The sequence below is a fragment of the Pristis pectinata genome, chromosome 19, assembly GCF_009764475.1.
Source record: "Pristis pectinata isolate sPriPec2 chromosome 19, sPriPec2.1.pri, whole genome shotgun sequence".
In the NCBI taxonomy this organism is placed as follows: Eukaryota; Metazoa; Chordata; class Chondrichthyes; order Rhinopristiformes; family Pristidae; genus Pristis; species Pristis pectinata.
In genome coordinates, this window is record NC_067423.1 from 4188323 (window position 1) to 4202597 (window position 14275).

The 14275-nt window shown below is 47.8% G+C and overlaps 1 protein-coding gene across 1 annotated transcript; it reads left to right on the plus strand.

Moving 5' to 3' along the window:
* The first annotated feature begins 612 nt into the window (after positions 1–612).
* Positions 613–14275, plus strand: ucmaa (upper zone of growth plate and cartilage matrix associated a). The gene is made up of 5 exons (XM_052034031.1): positions 613–741; positions 1880–1945; positions 2046–2135; positions 8074–8172; positions 13527–14275. The coding sequence occupies exons 1-5, from the start codon at positions 684–686 to the stop codon at positions 13622–13624; spliced, it is 411 nt and encodes a 136-aa protein (XP_051889991.1). The 5' UTR covers positions 613–683; the 3' UTR covers positions 13625–14275.

The window sequence follows — 14275 nt, forward strand, 5'->3', positions numbered from 1 at the left end:
ATCCCCGAGCTCACCAGAACACAGCCTCCGCTGATGCTGGGGGCGGGTGAACAGCTCAGCTGCGGGTCTCACTGCCCCCTGAACCCCGAGCCCGGTCCCCACAAACTGCGGAGCGAGTCCAAACTCCTACACTTCGTGCTGCCGATCCCGAGCAACCCCGACCCCAGCCCATGGACAGAGACCCCCGACTCCACCCCACGGACATTGACCCCGACTCAACCCCATAGACATAGTCCCTGACCCCACCCCACCGACCCCACAAGGTGTTCCCAGACACCGGGCTCTGCGCCTCCACCCAACACATTGTGCGATGGAATATTTGGGAACTAACCGCACCCCCCTCCCCCCACCCATTAACTCTCTCGGACCGTCAGCGACTTCTGCCCCCTCGCCCGTTAACTCTTTGAGGAACCTGCAGAAAGATCCCAGCACAAGAAGCGCCCACTACAAGTTTCTTTCCCTGGCGCCTCCTTTGCCCCAGGTCCCACAGCGTGGCCGGAGCTGCGGGTGCCCGGAGCCCGGCCCCCGTCGGACTGTCACTGCTGTCTGGACCATTCCCGAGGAGCTGGGGGAGCCGCAGTCCCGCCCCTCTCCCGCCGAGGTGCCGCCAGTCCCAGCTGCTCTCAAACACCCGAGCAACATCTGGGGAACCTGCCGCCCCGGGAACCCACAGCTCCGGCGCAATGCAGTGGAAACGACTGGTGGTCCTCAGCTGCGCCGCCACCGGTGTCCTGCTGGCGGGTAGGTTGACCGTCTAACCCCCTCCTGCCCCTCAGCGGGGCATCGGGGCTCTTTCTGCAGTGCCCCTGGGACTGGGTTACTCTGCCAACGTACCCCTCTCTCTGTGGCTATCTCACCACTCAACCGACCGTTTCTCTCGCTCCACAGATGCTGCCTGACCCGCTGAGTTCCTCCAGCATCCGCGGTCTCCCGAGTCTCCGCTACCGTCTCCTCTCTCGCTCTGCTAACTAGCTATCTGCCCCCTGTATCTACTCCTTCCTCTGTGGTTCCCTCCCTCTGTCTCACTCCCCCTCTCTCTTTTTGTCCCGTGCCTTCCAACTCTCTCCCCCTCCCTCCCCAACTCCCTCCCCAACTCCCTCCCCAACTCCCTCCCCAACTCCCTCCCCCTCCCTCCCCAACTCCCTCCCCCTCCCTCCCCAACTCCCTCCCCCTCTCCCCTCCCCCTCTCTCCCTCCCCTCTCTCCCTCCCCTCCCTCCCCTCTCTCCCTCCCCTCTCCCTCCCCCTCTCCCTCCCCCTCTCCCCTCTCTCCCTCCCCTCTCTCCCTCCCCTCTCTCCCTCCCCTCTCTCCCTCCCCTCTCCCTCCCCCTCTCCCCCTCCCTCCCCCTCTCCCCCTCCCTCCCCCTCCCTCCCCCTCCCTCCCCCTCCCTCCCCCTCCCTCCCCCTCCCTCCCCCTCTTCCCCCCTCCCTCCCCCTCTTCCCCCCTCCCTCCCTGGGGAAGTGCTGGTCCGTGGTGATTAGTACACAACGATCCAAGTGTCCCTCCGATCCGTCGCTGCGACCCTGAACTTGCACAAACACTGATAAAAGTTTTATTGCAGCAACTCTCAATCTGCTGGAGGAACTCAGCGGGTCGAGCAGCGTCTGTGGGGGGGAGAGGGATTGTCGAAGGTTCCCTGCATCAGGGCTGGGTGTAGGGTTTCAACCCGAAACCTCGACAATTCCCGCTGAGTTACTGCAGCAGATTGTGTGTTGCTCCAGATTCCAGTGTCTGTGTTTGAATGCAGCTGGGACATTCGGCGGCTTCACACCACTCCTCCCCCCGACCCTGCTCCGTGGGGTGACCGTGGGGTGGGGGGGGGGGGGGGGGAGCGGGGCAGCAGCCCCAGCGGGTCTCACCCTCCCTTCTGTCTCTTGCAGTTCTGAGCCAGGCGGAGGGAGCGGCGGTCCGTGCGGACGGAGGCGGCGAGCCCCAGGACTCTGAAAGTAAGGAGCGTTCCGGCACCCTTCACCGCTCGGCCCGTCCCGTCCCGTCCCGTCCCCGGCAGCAAACTAACGGCGCCCTCTCCCTCCCTTAACTCCACAGGCAGCAAAAGACGCGTCTTCATGTCCGAGGAGAACGCGTCCACCTTCCTGAAACGGAGAACCAGGCGATCCACCAGGGCTGAACTGGCGGGTAATGAGGGAGAGGGAGGGGTGTGTGGGGGGGGGGGGGGGAGGGGGGGGGAGGGAGTGAAATAGTCGGGAGGGAGGGAATGAAGGGGGAGATACTTGGCCTGTGGTCTGCCCGCGTCATTAGGAAGCCAGATCCATTTCAGCCCCATTAGCCGAGGAGTTAATGTGGAAATGTCACGGCCGGCGCGTTTCCAGGCGCATTCTTGTCTCTCCGGCTGAAATCTGCAGATTATAGAGGTCCCGGACACTGAAGATAGCCCAGACCACCCCCAATGTCCCGGCTCACTGGGTGAGGCGGTGGTTGGTGAAGGGGACACTTGCTGTGATCTCTGCAGCAGGACGTGGTGCCCGGGGCTGTGTTACGGGATGTCTGCGGGGGCTGAACAGTGGGGTTGGACCCCCGTGGGTCTGGGGGAAGGGGGCGGCCCTCCGGTGGGAGATCCGGGTTTGACTGGGGAGTTCCCACGTTGGGATCCCATTCGCCCTCAAGCTCCTGCAGCCGGGGTCCCGTTCCCCGGCCAGGAACCACCTCCCCAGTCACCCGGAGTCTGGGCTGGGGCAGAGACGCCTCCACAAACCTCCTCCAGAGGTCGGACCGAGGAACGGAGGTCCGTGCAGAATCTGCGTGGTGTATCCGCCCGAACACATCTGTGCGGGACGTTTTGCAACAGTCGGAATTTATAGAACAGTACAGCGCAATACAGGCCTTTCGGCCCACAATGTTGTGCCAACCTTCAAACCACACCTAAGACTATCTAACCCCTTCCTCCCACATATCTCCCTATGTTAAATTCCTCCATATGCTTATCTAGTAATCTGTTGAATTTGACCAATGTACCTGCCTCCACCACTGCCCCTGGCAGCACATTCCATGCCCCAACCACTCTCTGGGTAAAAAACCTTCCTCTGATATCTCCCTTGAACTTCCCACCCATTGTACACAAGATGTTCCAGACTCTTAGGTGGAGCCCAATGTGTTGCCTTGACGTGGGTATAACGTAGAGCCTGGTACTGTACTGATCCCCCGTGGTCTCTCCACTCCCTCTCGCCTCTTGCAGATTCCAGCCAGCTGCCCTCCTGGGCCGTGGTGCCGAGGGAGCGCCTCACTCTCGGAGGTCTCCATGCTGAACCGATGACCAGTCTGGCCTTGAGAGATCCCACCACCCCATTATCTAGTTACTTTGTATTTTTGTGGGAGCTTGCTGTGCACATATGGGTTGCCATATTTCCCACAGCAGTGACTGCACTTCACAAATATTCCATTGGCTGCGAAGTCCTGGGATGCCTTAAGGCAGTGAAAGGTGCCAGAGCCGTGCTCTCTTTACAAAATCGGGGTTGCTCCCAGGACGGGGAGAACCTCTGGATGGCGTGAACGTGAGCCTTCAAAGTCTGAACGGTACCACGGTCTCTGCAATGAACCTTCACGATCCAGTGAAATTCGCAAGCAAAAGGTTACTGTTGAAGTCCATTTACCCACACAGGAAAATGGGAGCAGGAGTAGGCCACTCAGCCCCTCAAACCTGCCCTACCATTCAATACGGATGATCTTCCCCTCACCTCCAATTCTCCATGGTCCTTCATTCCATGATCCTTCAAGAAGTTTTCTGCCTCCTCTACAAATACCTCCTGTTGGTTTAGCCTCACGACCTGGTGGGGAAGGGAATTCCAGAGATTCACCACCATCTACATGCTGTGAAGGGAATCATAGAACAGTACAGCACAATAAGGCCCTTCGGCCCACAACATTGTGCCGACCTTTAAACCTCGCCTAAGACTATCTAACCCCTTCCTCCCACATATTGCCCTATTTTAAATTCCTCCATATGCTTATCCCTTGAATTTGACCAATGTACCTGCCTCCACCGCCACCCCAGGCAGCACATTCCATGCCCCAACCACTCTCTGGGTAAAACACCTTCCTCTGATATCTCCCCTGAACTTCCCACCCATTACTTTAAAGCCATGCCTTCTTGTATTGAGCATTGATGCCCTGGGAAAGAGGCGCTGGCTGTCCACTCTATCTATTCCTCTTAATATTTTGTACACCTCTATCATGTCTCCCCTCATCCTCCTCTCCAAAGAGTAAAGCCCTAGTTCCCTCAGAAAGTGCAGCATGCATTTTCTACACCACAGGAGCTTTGACTGAGAGAGGGATGCTGACTCACAAACACTCACCAGGGCTACCAACAAGCCCGTACATCCCATTCCCAGACATACCAACCTCTATCACTGCTGCCACTCACCAAGCAGCCTCAATCTATAAACTTGTGGTTCCAGTGAAGATTACTGGAGCTGCAGTCTTGGACACAGTTTTCAAAACCTGAGGAGCATGATACTAGCCCCTGGGAAATTCAGCTGGGAAGCCACTGGACCTCAGTAGTTGGTGGAAGTAAACTACTTCACAATGCTGGCAAATGCCACATCTCCCACTGCCCTGCCCTCCAACCCTTCCCCAACTCCCCTCTCTACCCAGAAAGCGTTCATGTGATACAAGTGGCTGGAAACTACATTGGGGAGTCGCCAATTTAACCTTTGCTTCATATTCATGTGAAAAGCACATCTGTTACTAAGAAAACAACCTTTGATTTGCTATCCAACAAATTCACAGAAACTGAAATTGATGTAGACTAATTTGGAATTAAGGGCCATAACCATTTCGGCTGCTTGATTGAAATTCCAACTGAATCAATCCAATTCTAAATCTTTTGGAGTATTAACAGAAATATTGGCTTTAGTTCTTTTTAGAGGTCTCTGTCTGAAACTGTAAGGCTATTCTTTTCAAACAGAACATACATTTAGGATTTCATCAGTTAATTTTTTAATTTATTTAATTTTAAATTATTTTTAAGTCTTTTAATGGCTTTAAGATCATTTGAATCGTGATAGTACATTGTGAACAAAGTGATAGTTTATCTGTTTTCTGGTTAAAAAATGAGAAAAGTGTTACAGGTGATTTAATCCTGCCAAGTATCACAAGTCAACAATCTCCACCGTCTGCAGCTGATAGAGGGGCCACTGTGAGCTTGCATTGAGCTTCCTTCAGCCAGTGTATTCATCAGTCATTCAAGCCTCTGCAAGGGGATTCAGTGAATGAACTGCTGTTGCTGGTGTCTGAACCCTCCATTCTAAATTGTCTGCAAGATCAAAACTTGATTCTCTCTCCAGCATCAGTGCATTGCCCTGGCTTAAATTGGTTTATTATTGTCATGTGTACCGAGGTGCAGTGAAAAACTTGTCTTGCATACTGTTCATACAGATCACTTCATTGCATCGAGGTAGTACAAGGGAAAAGCAATAACAGAATGCAGAATAAAGTGTTACAGAGGAAGTGCAGTGCAGGCAGACAATATGGTGCAAGGGCCATGATGAGGTAGACTGTGAGGTCAAGAGTCCATCTTGTACCAGGAGACTGCTCAATAGTCTTATGTGGGGTGGAAGCTGTCCTTGAGCCTGGTGGTACTTTCAGGCTTTTGCATCTTCTGCCCAATGGTGGGGTGGAGTGAGGAAGGTCTGGGGTAGGTGTGGTCTTTGACTATGCTGGCTGCTTTACCGAGGCAGCGAGAAGTATAGACAGAGTCCATGGAGGGGAGGCTGGTTTCCGTGATGTGCTGAGCTGTGTCCACAACTCCCTGCAGTTTCTTGTGGTCACGGGCAGAGCAGTTGCCGTACCAACCCGTGGTGCATCCGGATAGGATGCTTTCTATGGTACATTGATTAAAAATTGGTGAGTGTCAAAGGTTCCAAACGTTTTTATCAGGAACACAGAAGGAGAAATACCAACCACACGAGGACTTCTGCCAACAAATGTGAGGATTCTTGTAACTAATTTTGTCCATGCCAAATTTGATGACGTATTTGAGGAGCTCCCAATGATTCACAAGAACTTGGAACAAAAGGGTTGAGAGAAGATTTAATAGTGGTGCACAAGGTCAAGATTAGATTCTGATGAAAAGTAATCATCTTGAATCATTACCCGTTTCCATCTTCACAAGCGCTGCCCAGCCTGACGCTGACCAGATGGAAAGAGTTAATGCTTTAGATGGTCAGCATCTTTTTCCCAGGGTAGAAATGTCAAATACTGGAGGGCATAGCTTTATGGTGAAAGGGGGAAAGTTTAAAGGAGATGTGCGAGGTAAGTTTTTTTTTACACCAAGGGTGGTGGGTGCCTGGAATGTGCTGCCAGGGGTGGAGGCAGACAGAACAGTGGTGTTTAAAAGTCAGCTAGACAGATGCATGAACGTGCAGGAAGTGGAGGGATATGGACCACGTGCAGGCAGATGGGATTGGTTTAATCTGGCATCATGGTTGGCACAGACATTGTGGGCTGTGGTCTGACACACTATTAACAGCTTTATGCAGGGCTCTACAAATGTAAAGAAAATATGCCCATCATTGAATGTACCACCACAATCCAGGATGTTGTGACAGAATCAGATTTATCACTGACTTAGATGACCTGAAATTTGTTGTTTTGTGGCAGCAGTACAGTGCAAAGACACAAAATTACTATAAATAACAAAAACAAATAAATAGTGCAAAGAAAAAGGAATAACAAGGTAGTGTTTATGGGTTCATGGACCGTTCAGAAATATGATGGCGGAGGGGAAGAAGCTGTTCCTGAATCATTGAGTGTGGGTCTTCAGGCTCCTGTACCTCCTCCCCGATGGTGGTAACAAGAGGGCATGTCCTGGAATGGTGAGGGTCCTTAGTGATGGATGCCGCCTTCTTGAGGTACCGCCTCTTGAAGATGTCCTTGATGGTGGGGAGGGTTGTGACTGGGATGGAGCTGGCTGAGTCTACAACCCTCTGTGCCATCTGCATCTTGTATCTTATTCAGGGATGATGTACTTACCTGCAGCTTTTTTGATAACAGTGTCACTTGTTTCGCTTCCCAACTATTCCTTTCCTTCACTTTTAGTGTTGTCTTTAGTGCTTTGGTCAAGAATATGGTCCTTGTCCAAGGGAATGGTGTAGGAAATTTGTTCTCGAGGTCGAACAGTGCCAGGGTCTGTAGCTGGAGTGACGGAGAGCAGGATGGGGCATCTTTCTCCCGTTTACGGAAAAGCTGCTCGGTCCCTAATAATCTGAGCATGAATATCCACTCTGTCAGTGAAGAGTAGGTCTACACATAGTGAGGATAGTGCCTGGTTTGTCTTTGAGGATTGCAAACCATTATCATGCTTTAATTAAGCTGCCCAGATTGGTCATATTTATTTCATTGGATTGGTGAGTGTGAACTGAACATGTTTTTGTGTAGTATATAATGCAGATAAGAGAATTGGTAAGGATTTTAGAAGTGACCTACTGTAACTGTGCCTTTTATAATTGGCTGTTTTACCTCAGATCAAAATTTTTTCAGGTTTAACCCAAATGAGCAGCCATTGGATTGTGGTTTTAGAGTGGAGATTTTACAAGTTTTTTTAAAGTGTGCTGTTAGTTAAGTGAAATAAAATGAAAATAAATAGCAAATGCTCTGATCCTGCCAAGTTCCACAAGTCAGCTGCTTAACTGCATGACCCAGTCACCGGCATCCCCAGTGATGCCACAGACCCGGTGAAGCCACCCCCCAGCCCCATCAGAGGCTGCGACAAAGTGTGGGTAGGATGGTGCCGACTATTTCTTAGTCACTGGGGTGAACACATGATGTCCAAGGTCTACCTAACTAGGACCACCGAGAAGAAATATTTCTAAATTTCCAAGCCATTATTATGAGATCAGAATTTAATGGGAAACCAATAAGTGAGTGGCTTCTGAAAGGATGGAACTGGAGGAGCAGAATGTTTCTGGTCAGTGAACTTCAATCTCAACTATTCTGATGAAAGGTCTTTGATTTGTCACTTTAACCCTGACTCTCTCTCCACAAATGCTGCCTGACCTGCTGAGCATTTCCGTTTTCAAGTCAGGTTTTGTATTAATCGTTAAAATAATCTTGCCCGCAGCTGAACACCGACAGAGGCTTGCTGCTGACGAACGGAGGAAGGAATATCACGAGGAGCAGTTGTATGAGTGGGAAAACTACGTGGAGGAGGAGCAAGATGGTAAGAAGTCAAAGTAAATCCAGGTGATAAGTGAAACTGGAAAGCATTCCAGGTGAACTAATGGCCCGACCTGTATTAATTGCTTTTCAAAACCTCCAAAGTTTAAGAACTATTCCTACTTTCTTTTACACTTGCAATGTTGTCCATGTAAGATCCTGATCTCAGACACCCTGAGTGTGTAATCATGTATGATGTTGGCTCCCTCTGGATTTCTGATTGAATTTCCCTTCTTTCCCCAAACAGACAGGGTCTCTACTGGGATTCTGCTGTTTCTGTGTGTGTTTGGCAGTGTCAACCATTGTCCAACCAACTTAATCCACAAAAAATGCTTCCTGCTGACATGCCCGGTCTTTGAACTTCTGCGACTCAAACTGATATTACAACAGCAAAGTAGACTGTGTTAAATTGTTTATGTTGTTCTTTTTCAATGTATTAGTTTTTGGGATCTGGACATTCCAAGAGGATGAGAACATAAAAGCAGGGATGTAGTGCTGAGGCTTTATAAGGTGTTGGCAGACTGCATTCGGAATATTGTGAGCAATTTTGGGTCCTGGATGTGCTGGCCCTGGAGAGGGTCTAGAGGTTCACAAGAATGATCTCAGGAATGAAAGGGTTAACCTTTGAGGAGCATTTGATGTCTTTGGGCCTGTACTCGATAGAGTTCAGAAGGATGAGGGGGATCTCACTGAAATCTACAGAATACTGAATGACCTAGAGTGGACGTGGAGAGGATGTTTCCATCAGTGGGAGAGTCCAGGATTTGAGGGCCCAGCCTCAATAAAGGGACGTCCCTTTAGAATTGAGATGAGGAGGAATTTCTTCAGCCAGAGGGTGATGAATCTGTGGAATTCTTTGCCATAGACGGCTTTGGAGACCAAGTCATTGGGTGTATTTAAGGCAGAGATTGACAGAGTCTTGAATGGTAAGGGGGTTAAGGGTTACAGGGAGAAGGCAGGAGAGTAGGGTTTAAAACAAAACTCAGCCATGATTGAATGGCGGAGCACTCGATGGGCCGAATGGCCTAATTTTGCTGCGATATCTTATGGTCTCGCTGGCAAGGCCAATGTTTATTACCCAACCCTCATTGCCATTGGGAAGGTGGTGATGATGAGGCTCCTTGAACCTCTGCAGCCTGTGTGGTGAAGCTGCTCCCACTGTGATGTTGGGAGGGAGCCCCAGAATTTAGAACAGGTGATACATTTCCAAGTCAGGAAGGTGTGTAACGTGGAGTGTATCCTGCAGGTAGTGGTGCTCCACTGCACCCACTGCCCTTGACCACGTTGGTGTTTGTGGTCAGGAGTGAATTATATTTCTGTGAATTTTTACAGTGAATTTATGACATAACCTGGAATAGAACCCAGGGTAGAGTTAACCTGCACATTTTTGATGCATTCTTTATGACCCATTCAGAATGCTACGGATAATGCCAAGAAGCAAGGCTTCAGAGTGCAGAGGAGACTGGGGGGAGGGAAGGAAGATTGTACGTCTGGGTGAAAGGATAAACTGGTAGACCAACATCAGCAAAACTTCTTTAATGGAGCAAGACTGGAGATCAGTATTTAGAGACTGGGAGTGTCTTCAGTACAATAGGCAATACTTCTCTTGTGCTGCTGGAGGCAAAGATCCTACAAGAACTGAGCAATCAGAAACCAGTGGCCTGACTTGGTGCTAAAATGGTTGGTTGGAGAACTGGTGACACTGCAGTGCACAGAACTTGGGGCCAGGAGACTAAGGGGTGACCTTATAGAAATGGATAAAATTATGGGGCATAGATAGGGTGAATGCACACAGGCCATGTTGAAATCAAACAGGAGGACGTGTTGGGTTTATTGTAGAACTTGGGGTGGATAAATCCCCAAGGTCTGATGGGATCTATCCTAGGTTATTGAGAGAGGCAAAAGAGGAGATTGGTGGGGCTTGACAAAGATCTTTCTATATTTTCTAGCCTCAAGTGAGGTCCCAGAGGACTGGAGTGTAGCCAATGTTGTTCCTTTGACTAAGAAGGGCAGTAAAGATAATCCAGGAAATTATTCACCAGTGAGCCTCTCATCAGTGGTATGGAAGCTATTGAAGAAGATTCTTAGGGATAGGATTTACTCACATTTGGAAAAGTGTTGCCTGATTAGGGATAATCAGCATGGCTTTATGTGGGGGAGGTCATGTCTTACAAACTTGATTGGGTTTTATGAGGAGGTGATGAAGATGATTTGAGGGTAGGACGAATACCTGGATTAGAGAGTATTAGCTATAAGGAGAGGTTGGACAAACTTGGATTTTTTTTTTCTCTGCAGCATCAGAGGCTGAGGGGAGACCTGATAGAAGTTTATAAGATTATGAGAGGCATAGATAGAGTAGGTAGTCTTTTTTTATCCCCCAGGGTAGAAATGTCAAATACTAGAGGGCATAGCTTTAAAGTGAGAAGAGGAATGTTTGAAGGAGATTTACAAGGAAATTTTTTGTTTTACACAGTGGTGGGTGCCTGGAGCAGGCTGCCCAGGGGAGTGGTGGAAGATATGATAGTGGCATTTGAGGCATTTAGACAGACAACTGAACAGGCAGGGAATAGAGGGATATAGACTGTGAGATGGCAGATTGGATTAGTTTAATTAGCATTCTGCTTGGCACAGACATCATGGGCCAAAGGGCCTGTACCTGTGCTGTATTGTTCTATGTTCTACGAAAGGGAATCAAGAACTAGAGGACATAGGTTTAGGGTGAGGGGAGAAATAGAAACCTGAGGGGCAACTTTTTCTACAGAGGGTGGTGGGTATGTGGAACGAGCTGCCAGAGGAAGTGGTTGAGGCAGGTACAATAACAGGATTTAAAAGGTATTTGGACAGGTTCATGGATAGGAAAGGTTTAGAGGGATAGGGGCCAAACGCAGGCAAATGGGGTTAGCTTGGATGGGAACCTTGGTCGGCATGGACGAGTTGAGCTGAAGAGCCTGTTTCTGTGCTGTATTACTCTGTTTAACCATGATGTGGCAGACCACGAGCTGTCTGAAATAAAATGTGAGGTATTCCAGTCCTCATACCATTATCATTCAAGCTGATGATAACAAAAGAGACACAAAGAATGATTTGATATTTATATGGGCAACATCTTCCTTTTCTCCTTATTGTCATCGACACATTGATGTAGAAATTTGTTAGCACTAGCCTGCCAGGTTGTAGCAAGTGCAGGCACAAGAGATGGACCATCGGACCAGCACTTTGCAGATACCTGCTGGGCACAAAGCTGCAGCTACTGGAAACCTGAGATAAAAACAATGCTGGAAATTCTCAGCAGGTCAGGCAGCATCCACTGAGAGAGGTGGAGTTAAAATTTCAGGCCAGTTCTGTCCACAACCCTCCTATTGAGAATTTCCAGCTATTCTCTATCTTTATGCAGCTGCATATTGACCAAGAACATTTCATTTTGCTACTAGATCACAGGCAATGGCTACAGGTAGGTATCATAGGGGCAGGAGTTACAGGGATTGCAAAAAATAGCAGAGGCAGGGACAGAGACTTAGAAGATTATAGAGGTGAAGGTAGTGGTGGTTATCAGGATGAAGCTTGGGTCAGGGTCAAATGAGAGGTCAATGACACAAAACCATGCCCAAGTACAAAATGTTGAGTCTACAGCTACTATTTCTGACAATCGATTGTTCAGTAAATATAACGAGTTTGCCAGGAGTATAGAGGAGCTCATCAGTCCACAGAACTTTAAGTATTTTCATGTAGTCTATTTTGAACCACTGTGTTCCGAATTATTCCCCAGATTCAGAAACTGTGCAATCAGTACTTAGCGTTTGTGGTAGATTTCACATGAGAAGGAAGTTTATATAATTATTAAGATAATGAAACAGCATCCTTCATGCAAATGTAGCAAAATAACAAGTGGAGCAAAATGTTAGAAGCAGTACCTTAAATTGCACATAAATTTAAACTATTACAATAAGCAATTGATGGATTAGTGGAGACACGAGACTGCAGACGCTGGAATCTGGAGCAACTCAGCGGGTCGGGCAGCATCTGTGGAGGGAGATGGACAGTCGACGTTTCGGGTCGAGACCCTTCATTAGGACTGGAAAGAAAGAAGGGAGATGGCTGGTGGGGGGCGGGGGGGGGGGGTGGAAGGGATGGAGCAAGAGCTGTCAGGTGCATTAGTAACATCTGGAGTAGTTCATCAAACAACTTTCAGTGTAGCTCCAGATTACGTTATCTTCACCATTAAGTGAAGGAGAGCAGTCCTGTCCCATGCCCTTTCTCATGCTAAATAGTTTATCAAACAAGAGAAAACAGGCATTGAGATGGCATACGCAACTCATCCAGGGTGTGAAAGCATTGGGTTTATTCATGAACCTGAAGAAATGAACAAATAGATGGCTAACACCTTTAACTTGCCAAGTCAATGACTTACTCAGGACAGACACCTGGAAACCGAAGTTCACCCTTTCTTTGGAGGGCTGCAAATATTCCTAATGTCCACTTGGATTTCCTGAAATAAAAAAGGGCAATGTTGGGCAAAAACGCTTTAAAATTATTGCTGCGAAATGTTGCACAGCAATTAGTATGTTATTGTGATTCTCAGCAGGGGCTTAGACCAATAGATATAGGAGCAGAATTAGGCCATTCAGCCCATTGAGTCTGCTCCACCGTTCAATCATGGTTGATTTTTTTCAACCCCATTCTCCCGCCACCTCCCCATAACCCTTAACCCCCTGACCAATCAAGAATCAATCTCTGCCTTAAATACACCCAATGACTTGGCCTCCACAGCCCTCTGTGGAAATGAATGCCACAGATTCACCACCCTCTGGCTGAAGAAATTCCTCCTCAACTTAATTCTAAAGGGACGTCCCTTTATTCTGAGGCTGTGCCCTCGGATCCTGGACTCTCCCACTGATGGAAACATCCTCTCCACATCCACTCTGTCCAGGCCTCTCAGTATCCGGTAGGTTTCAATGAGATCCCCCCTCATCCTTCTGAACTCCATCGCGTACGGGCCCAGAGACCCTTCATTAGGACTGGAAAGAAAGAGGAGTGATAGATGGTATTTTAGTATTTAAGCTTATAGCAACAAAATAAACTTGTAGCTGTTAAAAACACATATTTTTGAAAATCCTGCAGGAAAAATAACTTTGTTATTGTGAGTCTGAAACTCTCTAGCCCCTAACCCCCTTTTTCCATTGACACAATTGTTTTTAAAAACACTATTTTCTATATCATGAGGTTTCTTAGCGCAGCAACAGCCAGTACAAGAGCAAATCTGAGTTATTGCCACCTTGGAATGGTGGTCACAATAATCCTCATGGGGACCTAATTAACAATTTCAATCTGATGTATTTTCTTTTCCAAATCATTCCACAGAACAATACGAAAGGAATCGCGAAAGGGTTGAATCGTGGCGTCAATGGCATTATGATGGCCTTTACCCATCGTATCAATACAACCGTTACATTTATTAAAAGAAAGTCACAAGCTGGTTCCTCAGAGTGAAGGTGCATGTTAATGGTTTAAGCAAAGTGTTGTACCTCTAATAGAGACGTGTTTTATAGTAAAGTAGCAGAGAGATCAAACTATATTTTAGGTTTAATGTAATGGCTTCTAGGGGGCATACACAGCTTTGGTAAATACAGTATCTTTCCATTTTTAATAAATTTAGAAATTCTAATTTTATTAATAAAGTCAATGTTTTGTGAAGAAATATAATAACGTTGCAAGTGACAGTCTTCCATGAATAATACCAGCCTACAAAGAAACAGCCAATGTCAGCCTATTAAAATCCTTTCCCTTAGGTTAGATTTAAACTAAATCCATTTTAAAGTCTGTAACACGCTTGAAACACTGCCATTTTCTCTTGAAATAGTCGTGCTGTTTAATTTCCTTTTTACTATATTACTTTTCTTTGTATTAATAAACCTGTACCACAACTGCATGTAGAATATAAAAATCTAACAGAATAAATATTAACCCCAATGTTTCTTGTTGGTTTTGACTTTGTCAGAAGTTTAACATGAATTATTAACTCATTGCATCAAGCACCACAACTGATGCTGGCACTCAGCACTAGTGTGCTTTTTTAAATATAAAGCTAACTAAAGTGATAATTAAACATG